This window comes from Brassica napus, chromosome A5 (assembly GCF_020379485.1).
Source record: "Brassica napus cultivar Da-Ae chromosome A5, Da-Ae, whole genome shotgun sequence".
NCBI classification, from domain to species: domain Eukaryota; kingdom Viridiplantae; phylum Streptophyta; class Magnoliopsida; order Brassicales; family Brassicaceae; genus Brassica; species Brassica napus.
Genome location: NC_063438.1, coordinates 13,722,753 through 13,733,020, shown reverse-complemented (window position 1 = coordinate 13,733,020; position 10,268 = coordinate 13,722,753). Strand labels below are relative to the sequence as shown.

Genomic DNA, 10,268 nt, shown 5'->3' with positions numbered 1-10,268 from the left:
TGTGCGTAAATTGATTAAACTACAACAGATTTCATAGCAAAAATATCTATATATACATTAAAGACAAAAGTTACACAAAAAGTGCATTAATTATTTCTTAATCTACGTAAAAAATTCAAAAAATCCTATATTCAGGAACAAAGGGAGTATATTAAAAGAAACTTTAATTTGCTAAACATATACTTACAAACAATCGCCATTACACAATATTTAACAAACCTAAACATGTATCTTCCTCGTTTTTAAATTTATATACTTTTCTCCCTCTGACTGAATTAAACTCGAACTTCCATGGAAATATAACGACTTTTAATTGTTAACCATAGATATAACTGTTTATTAGTATTGCATAACGTCAACGTATTTTGAGGAAAATCCGCAGTGCTATTTGAAAACAATATACAATCAATACCTGCTCTGTCATCAACCGAACATGAATGTTGTAAAAATACTTTTCGAATTTCGTACTTGTCCACATTCTTCATTTTGATTGCGTAAATCCTACATTTGCATGACGAACTTATGCATTTAAGAACCATTTCGCTGGGAGTCGATCTAGCGTTTTTAAATCGAAATTTGTTTCTCAATGCAAATAAAGCCATTTGTTGTTTGAAATCAGCTCTATTTCGAAACATCTTTCCTTCGTATAATTCTTGAGAATTGTTTGTTTCGTTTCCTACAATTTATGTTGTTGATAGGTGCATTAGTGGGAACGTAATTACTTAAAAACAGCAACATATTTCACATTAATATTTTTGGCCTTAAAGTATTTTACATTAGAAGGCCCCCCAACTATATTAAGTTATGCATCATCCCTTATAAAGACATACCAAAAAGATAATCCCCGTGCCATATATTTCACATCAAAAAGTTGGCTGCTTATATAAGTTGGGTTATATATTTTAAAATAGGGGACCAAACCCACCGCTACCATCATCGGCTTCGGAAGAGGAGTCTTGATTTTCGATGCTAGGTTCCGGTTCAGCCCTGTTGTTCCCAAGTCCGATCCTAAGGGTGAGATCAAGTGAAATTTCAGGAAATGCTGCATTTGTACTTGGAGTCCGACCGCTATGCAGTTCTACATTGTTGACATTGTTAGGTACAACAACCTCTGCCGAGCATTCACCTACTTGAAGAAAAACAATCAATATAAAAGCAAATACAGAGCAGAATCCATTAATAATATTTGTGATTATAGGAACTAACAACAACTGTTATCCCATTTTCCGCATTGTTGGGAGGGAGTATAGAATCCGGAACTTGAGCAACTGGGGGAGGTACCGCAGTTCGGTTTTCCATATTGTTGAAACTATCATAGGAGCCAGTGTAGGAGCTTTCGCTATCATCGTCGATAAAAATGATAGTCGGACATTGTGGAGCACACACCCTCCGATTTTGAGAGAGGGGAAGTCCTATGACTTCCTCGGTAGGGTCTGGAGATGCTGCAACGTAAACCTCATATGATCTACCGTCCTCTATCATGTCATCCCAGTAAGCTTCCTCGTCTTCGGCGTCCTCCCACAAGTTCATAGGTTCAACTCCCAATGTTGCGGCTTGATGAACCATAACCGCTGATTCGAAATTTGGGAGGGTGTTCTGAAGCTCCTCAACAGTGACCGGTTCACCGTACAGCACTACGAAAGATGGAATTAGTTAGTACGCGGGAAATCACAAATTTCAAAGATATATAACAATATCGTACGTACGATATTAGAAAGTTTTCTTCATAAATGTTCTACGGAATTACTATGTCATGGTCTATAACAGTTACATTTGTATTCCCCTTCTACCGGTCTTTATATATCTAAATTATATTATTTCCTTGTTAAATTCATAACTAAACTTCTCAAAATATATGTTTAATTCTAATAGCATTTATATATATTTAAACCAACGCTTACCATGAGAATTGTCATTAAAGTTGTTTAGTTGATCTGGAGACAAGGAAACAGCACCCTCCAATGACATAATGTCATCACCGGTTAAATGGTTATCTTGACGCCCTTCATCAGTGTCATCGTTCTCGTTCTCTAGACCATATACCATCTCTATCTCCAGAGCAACACGGAAGACCAGTAGCAATGGGGGTTCGTTAAACATGATCTCCAACATATGTTTGCTACATGCGATGGGGTGTCCACCAACCAAGTCTTGCACATATATTAAATATACATAATAAGTTAACTCACATTATTTATAAAATCATTGAAACAAAAATATACGATTGTTGACAGACTAACCAATTATAGCTTGACAATGTTCTTCTTCTGTTATTCCCTCTTGAAGGTAAGTTTTGTCATCAATAGAGAAGGGGGTTCTACAGAAGAACTGGTATTTTGCGACAAGTTCAGGACCACTTGTCACATAAATCAATGGATCTGCCATGTAATCGATCACACTGGACATCAGTTCGACGTCTTTGTCGGTAATTAAAGTGATTGGAGCTGTTGTTGGTCCTTCTGGAAGGAGCATCCATTCCGGGAGTTGGTAGGTTAGAGCAACGGGAGTTAGTATGCCAAGGTTGAGGGTTATACGGATCATCTCCACTAGACAGTCGATTGTTTCGATTTTGTGGATTATCACCGCTTCGCCTTGAGAATTAGGGGTCTCATCGAAGGTCCACACGCCGGCCACTGATTTAGTCCACAACCCTATTACGAGGCGAACTAATCTTCCCATCTACAATCACAATCAAAGGCTTCTAGATGAAACATTTGTATATAGAATCTTCAATATGAGTTGGTAGAAATATAACGATTAAATAGTGGGACCGTAATAAATGTGGAACCCTGAAAACTTTAGAAAGTTACCGCTTGCTAAACTTTAGTTCTATCGCCAGAAGCAAGTGAACTGAACTGGATATTTTTTCAGCTTTGTTTGTGCAGTTATCGGTTGCTGGTACTTCCCTTTTATAGCGAATATAAGGTAGTGGCTTTACATTTTCTTCTATAAAATCCAGCTTATATGCAAGCTTTAAATGCACCAGCTACCTACGTTTAGACATAATCATGAAACTATAGGTTCCAAAGAATATCTCTGACACATAGTTCGATATTAGTAAAAATTAGTATTTTTTCATCATTATCCGAATTGGTTTGGTTAAAATCGGCTGCAATCAACATTATTTTCGTTCCAATGAACCGTATTGTTATACCATACCGAGTAAACCAAGCTATATTGCAAAGGCCAACTGATAATCATTTCTTCCTAGAAACGCATATTTTAACCTTATTTTGTTACTTCTTTGTGACTCATATTCATACACGTCTCCACTTTCCCTTACACATAAGGCGTCTGAGTTTTTTTCTTTGCGGTGTTTACTCATCCTCTTCGTTTACATCATTTCAATTTTCTTTTCATCATCGGTCCAAAATTTCCTCCTAAGTTTTCAACGGGTCCATAATGCATTACAATGTTTATGTTTCCGGTTATCCTATTTGCCTCGTTTAAATGCAATATACTTGGACCTTACGTTTGTCGTCATACATGTACCCTCGGTAAGTTTGTATATGCGCACTATGTATCACTTTTTCAATGATCTTCATCTATATTTTGAATCACTACCGTCTGTTATTAATGATGTAATTTCTACCGTAATAGAAAAACCTTTGCTACTTATAATGACTTATACTATTTAGTGCGTAATGCACCAACTTATATTCTTACGATGGTTGTACTATAATTTGTGTGGTTATAAATTAATTTAGTATGTTCTATATCGTCGAGACACTTAACAAAATATTTTGTTCACCTAATTTAGTAAATTATGGATTCCTTAAACTACCAACATAAAACATGCGAATGGTAGGGTATAAAAACCACCCGACCAGTTTTGGAGCAATTTTCAATTTAAACGAAAATCGGGAATTTGCCTTTTAATAGAGACAAAATGTCTCTTTCTCCAGACAGCAGCTGACATAAGTATCTTTCCTAGATTTACCTAGTCTACTCCAACTGTAGTCTACGTATCAACTTGTAAAACGCTTGGGGTCAAGTATGTAAAATCAATCGCAATGCTCCTACCGACTACCTAAATAAATTTTTCGTTGCATACTTACCTAATAAAATTATGAATTATGGTTTTCCAACGAAATTGGCCAATAAAATAATAAACTCAATTATATTTTTTTAAATTACATTTGATTTTTAATAACTAACTAGAAACTCATAAAATATCAAAAAGTATCTTTATTGAAATAATTTTTTTTGAAGCATCTATTTGTACAAAACAGATGGAGTAAGAAAACCAGTGTTATAGTTTAGTTTTCCACCTTTAGATTTCAGTATGTGCCCGCCAACAAATCATTATGTGGCATGTAAACTGTCTTTAGTATTATAAATTCAAAACTAAGGCCATCCGCATTGAGGGTTTTAAACCCAGGTTCACACGCTTCCCGAAACAAAAAAAGTGAACTCAGGGTCTTGCAGGTTCATGCGTAAGAGACAGGTTCACAACTATTTCGTGGGCTCCACGACGCGTGGCGGTTCAAGATTGGTTGGGCTTTTTTTTTAATAAATCAAACGAAAAAAAGAAAATAATAATAAAAAATTAAATTGGTGAACTCCTCCTAAGTTTCACTAATGCAGATGCCCTAATGGAAGATTCTGGTTTCTTATATCTTAGAAAAGCTAGTTTTGTTAGAAAAATCTAAAAATTAGATTTTGTTTCCAGTTAATTATATACAAACCTAAAACTAAAATTCTTCATAAATTCAAAGTCTTCTAACCTTCGGAATAATTGTTTCTCCCTAATATGTAAAGCAAGATATTTGTAGATATTTTTTCTTCAAAAACAAGAAAGATGCTAAATTAGAAAAAATTCTGTAAAAGCTAGTTTGTCTCAATTCTGTAAAAGAACAGCTAAACATATTTCCAACTTAATAATTATCTGAAAATTAAAAAAAAGGATTAAGAAAGTCTCCATTTTTGCCAAAAAATATCTCGATAATTCAAAATATAGGAGAATATTTGAAAATAATCCAATTTGCAGAAACAAATTAGATAAAAACAACAACTAAGGTAAGCATGAAGCATGACATGGCAAAGACGTGGTCTCCACTCTCGCCGGGGGAAAAAAAAAAAGAAAACCCAGACGTCCGTTCTTCTTCCTTCTCCTCTGACCTTTATTTCTTCTCTCCATCATCATTGCAATGTCTCTTCTCTTGACACCACGATGAAACCTTCCTTCCCCTTGAGATCGTCGTCACACTCGGCAATGGTGGAACAGAAACAGAGGATCCTAACCTCCCTCTCCAGAATCGGCGACCGCGACACTTACCAGATCGCAGTGGACGACCTCGAGAAGCTCGTCCTCTCCGTCTCCGACTCCCCCGAAACCCTCCCGGTCCTCCTCCACTGCCTCTTCGACTCCTCCGCCGACCCTAAACCCCCCGTGAAGCGAGAATCCACGCGCCTCCTCTCCTTCCTCTGCCTCACCTACTCCGATCTCACCTCCTCGCAGCTCGCCAAGATCATCTCCCACATCGTCAAGCGCCTCAAGGACGCCGACAACGGGGTCCGGGACGCGTGTCGCGACGCCATTGGCGCCCTCTCGGAGAGGTTTCTGACGGAGGGTGGGGCTTCGATGGTGGGGCTCTTTGCCAAGCCTCTGTTCGAGGCAATGGCGGAGCAGAACAAAAGCTTGCAGTCTGGGGCTGCCATTTGTATGGGGAAGATGGTGGATTCAGCGACGGAGCCTCCCGTTGCGGCTTTTCAGAAGCTCTGCCCTAGAATCTCTAAGCTTTTGAATAGCCCTAACTATCTTACCAAGGCTTCTCTCTTGCCTCTTGTTGGAAGCTTGTCTCAGGTTTGTAGATTGGTGTGTCTGAATTTTCATTGGTCATTTGTGATCTGACTGATGGTCAAATCTTACATTCTTGCAGGTTGGAGCTATTGCACCCCAGAGCTTGGAATCATTGCTACACAGCATCCATGAGTGTCTTAGATGTACTGATTGGGTTACTCGTAAGGCAGCCTCTGATGTCTTGATAGCCTTGGCCGTCCATTCTACCAGTTTGGTTGCAGACAAAACGGATTCCACTCTTACAGCTCTCGAGGCCTGTCGTTTTGATAAGGTGACAACTCCGTTTGTCATTTCATTCTGTAAAAATAAGCTACAGTCGTGTGAAAATCTTTAAAGAAACGGCTATGTACCTTTTCACGATTTACCATCTTAGCTTATAACTGCTAGAAATAAGGATGGTTTTTGTTCTGTAGTCTTTCTGGAAGAGGAAGTATGTTGCATATATCTAAGGCTAGAAAGAAGACATACAGTATATGCAGAGCTCGTCCCATTCTCTTTCCTAGTGTCTAGAACCTTATGGTGTACACTGCTATGTATTCTAGTTCTCCAAAAAAAAACTAAAAACAGCCAAAAAACTTGTTGGATGGCGAAAGCTATCTGTAGCTATAGCAGATATATGTTCTACATTGTAGTTCCTATGTGCGAATTAATTTGCATGGATATGTTGTTTACTCTGCTACTCTGTATATCCATATCATCATTTATTAAGAAGGGAAACTACTAGACTGGAATATCACGTTGTTACTTTTTCCTACATTTTGTTTTTGCATAATTCAAATAAGTGGCTATGTTTGCTTTGTCTTGCAGATAAAGCCTGTTAGAGAGAGCTTGTCCGAAGCACTAAACGTCTGGAAGAACATTGCTGGGAAAGGTGAATCTGGAACATCAGTCGACCAGAAAGATGTGGCATCTGAGCAATGTATGTTGGAAACAAATGGAGAAACCGATCCGGTGATGCAAGGCTCTTCAGATGACTTGAGCAGTAACTCGGATTCCATTTCGAAAGCGGTTCTCATCTTGAGGAAGAAAGCACCTAGGTTGACTGGCAAAGATCTTAACCCAGAGTTTTTCCAAAAACTGGAGAAAGGAGGTTCTGGAGATATGCCTGTTGAAGTTATTCTTCCCTCTAGGCAAAAGAACTCGTCGAACTCAAACACAGAGGATGAATCAGACGCCAATGCTTCAGTATCGAGGAGTAGGCCAAAAGGTTTGTGCAGACTAGCAGGTGCACATCCCAAACAACGACATTTTGGAGATTTTGCAAGAGCATTTGAGGCAGATGAGTCCGAAGTAATCCAGGCGGAGGCATCTGAAAGCAGAGGGAATTGGCCACCTTTACAGAGACAGTTATTGCACTTGGAGAGACAACAAACCCACATAATGAACATGTTGCAGGTACTGTTCTGTTTTTATCTATAAAGGGAATAGCTTTGAAGTAGTTTCACTCTTAATAGGTAACTTTCCTTACCATTACAGGATTTCATGGGTGGTTCACATGACGGCATGAGAAGTTTGGAGAACCGTGTTAGAGGTCTTGAGAGGATCGTTGAAGAGATGTCAAGAGAAATGTCTACACAATCAGGTAAGTATAACGTAACTTCTTGATCCGCGTGGTTAAGAAACTGTAACTTGTTGCATCCGTTTAAAGCAATGTATTTATTATTGGCTTCAGGTGCGAGGGGAAAGGTGGCTGCACCATGGAGGTCTGATATAGATGGATGGGATGGTCCTAGCTATGCTTCTTCGAGAAACGCTCAGACCAGTTCGAGAAAGACACGTGGTACCGGTCCTATGGATTCCGAGCACTCAGGTAACAGCAGAAGAGCATGGGACAAAAGCTCTGTACAAATCAGACTAGGTGAAGGACCTTCTGCTAGAAGCGTATGGCAAGCTTCAAAAGATGAAGCTACACTCGAAGCTATACGTGTGGCAGGAGAAGACGGTGGAGGAACGTCAAGGACAAGGAGAGTATCTATTCCCCAAGCAGAAGCAATAATGGAAGACGATGACGATGATGACCGTAGAGGACAAGAGCGGGACCCTGTCTGGACTTGTTGGAGCAATGCGATGCACGCACTCCGAGTTGGTGATACAGATTCTGCATTTGCTGAGGTGTTATCAACCGGTGACGATCTTTTGCTTGTCAAGTTAATGGACAAAACAGGTCCCGTCGTTGATCAACTGTCGTGTGATATTGGAAACGAGGTTCTCAATTCTATTGCACAGTTTCTCCCGGATCATACTCTGTTTGACGTATGTCTATCTTGGATTCAACAGGTAAAACAAGATTCTTACGTCTTCAAATACATTTGACTCAACCTTCGATTTTAATGTTTTCTTCTTTGTTTAAATATTCTCCAGCTGCTTGAAGTAAGCGTAGAAAACGGAGCAGACTTTATGGGAATACCATTGGAGTTAAAGAAGGAGATTCTGTTGAATCTACATGAAGCTTCTTTAACAATGGATCCTCCTGAAGACTGGGAAGGTCTAGCTCCTGACCATCTTTTGTTGCAATTAGCATCTAACTGGAACATCGAGCTCCAACATTTCGACCAGTAAAATGTTTTTAAAACACATTACAGTGTACAGATGTGATAATTCTTTCACTCGTGCAAACAAATGTTCTTTGATGAATTATGATTCTTTTATGACAGACAATACATCTGCAAGAAACGATGCTAACCCAATGAGACAAGAAAAAAATCAAATTAAGAAATGATAAGATTATGAGAAAGCCAGCAGATTACACAATTAGGAAGATAGAAAAAAAAACACAGAGTATTGCTGCATAAAGCAAGTGACACTACAAATCAACTTGTACTGTTACAAAGACATAAGACTCTGGATATGATACAGACAAGAAGAGCAGTATGGTTTTGATCATTCTTCATGATTGTTGATCCCAATTTTAAAACCCGACCCTCATCACAAAATGGGAGGCATGCACGAAATACATACGTGGTAGTACTAAATAAAATGCAAAGACATTAACAGATAAAAACAATAAAAAAATTGCATATATAAATCAAGTGTCATTAGAGAAACGAGAGAAAGTTATAAAGACAAAAGAGTTTCAATGTGATTTGGGATATACTGAGGTCTGTCTCCAAGTGAATTGCCTTCATCACCCACAAGTCTTCTGTCTTCGACTCTTCTAAACGTCTTTCTCTTGGGATCAATATATATATAAAAATTTGAAAAACGTTTTTGGTGAATAAATCAACTCACCATCATCAGTGATACCAATGATTTTGAACTGCTTACGCAAATCCTGACCAACATAGTGAGAAAGAGGTGAATAAAGATGGTGGCACCATTGGTTTTTCCTTGCATCCTCCAAAACGCACATTATTATACTTTTTCCACTCCTAATATTGCCAAAAAAAGCCAACTTTCCTTCATAAGATATCATCATCAGCATTTTCCAAAACATATAGTTACCACCCCATGGATATGTTATGACACTGAAAGTTTCAGATCTTACATCGAAACTCATTATAACCAAATGGGAACCACAAACAGCTTGAAAATATAGAAAACCGTTACTGCAACGTCCACTGAAACCAGTGCCATGGCCATTTAAGGGCGGTGAGTATGCTCGGTTTCGTTGATCTGATCCTAACGTTAAAACCCGACAGTAATCGCCATTTTCATGACTAGGCATGCAGACTAGCTTGTGTTTTGCCACGGTTGGATCTTATCCCAAAAACACTGTTCACCTTTCCGATATGCGGTGCTTCTCACCAACACTGGGGAAAGACTCACTTCTGTGCTCTTGTTTATCCTTACCTTCTTCTCTTGTGAGATTGTTTGGTATTTGTTATAGATCAAGTTTATGAATTCCATGTTGTGCGGTTGTTTCTCACGGTATTGTAGGCTGTTTCGGTCAATATTAGTCTTCTTCTTCCCTATATTTTGACTAATGTTAGGAATTACATCTCATTGGGTTGGGTTAGAGTTTAGTTGTATTTGATGTTGTTTTCCTCGTCGTTAGTTTGACTTCAATAGTATATGTTCGTCTTGGTTTTCAAGATATGGATTTTGGTGATTTGACTTCTATGCTCTTTTTCATACCTCGAAGATGGCTCTATGGTTTCCTGATTTCGTTTCGTCTCCTTTTCTCTTTTTGTTCTTTCATCTTGTTGCACCTTACATCGTTGCTCGCGTTTCTGGGTCTCTCCCTTTCGCCATATTTGCTATTCCATATTTGGATAGTGTTCTCCTCTCTGTATACTCTATGGGTATGAAAGGTAATTTTTGGTCTCAAGCTTAAGCTCTAGTTTTTTGGTGGTTGATTTCCATTCTCATTCCCTAAGGTTTTCTCTTTTCTTCACTTGTGTCCTTTGGTATATGTGTGCAGAGTTAGTCGTTTGGAGCTTTGGTCACTTATATTCAGAGCTTTATGGGTTTTCCCTGGCATGTATCCTTTGTATGTGCTTGTTTAGTTTGTATGGTGTTTCTTACC

The 10,268-nt window shown here is 38.6% G+C and overlaps 2 protein-coding genes across 2 annotated transcripts; one reads left to right on the top strand and one right to left on the bottom strand.

The window, feature by feature from the left end:
* Positions 1–902: 902 nt before the first annotated feature.
* On the bottom strand, positions 903–2,679 carry LOC111215884. The gene is made up of 4 exons (XM_022720096.1): positions 2,241–2,679; positions 1,902–2,150; positions 1,203–1,634; positions 903–1,126 (listed from the first exon to the last, which is right to left on the bottom strand). The coding sequence occupies exons 1-4, from the start codon at positions 2,677–2,679 to the stop codon at positions 903–905; spliced, it is 1,344 nt and encodes a 447-aa protein (XP_022575817.1).
* Positions 2,680–5,032: 2,353 nt separating this feature from the next.
* LOC106451655 (TORTIFOLIA1-like protein 1) lies at positions 5,033–8,457 on the top strand. The gene is made up of 6 exons (XM_048781077.1): positions 5,033–5,806; positions 5,883–6,074; positions 6,611–7,198; positions 7,280–7,385; positions 7,476–8,080; positions 8,165–8,457. Exons 1-6 carry the CDS (start codon positions 5,033–5,035, stop codon positions 8,360–8,362), a joined length of 2,463 nt encoding a protein of 820 aa, XP_048637034.1. The 3' UTR covers positions 8,363–8,457.
* The last annotated feature ends 1,811 nt before the right edge of the window (positions 8,458–10,268 follow it).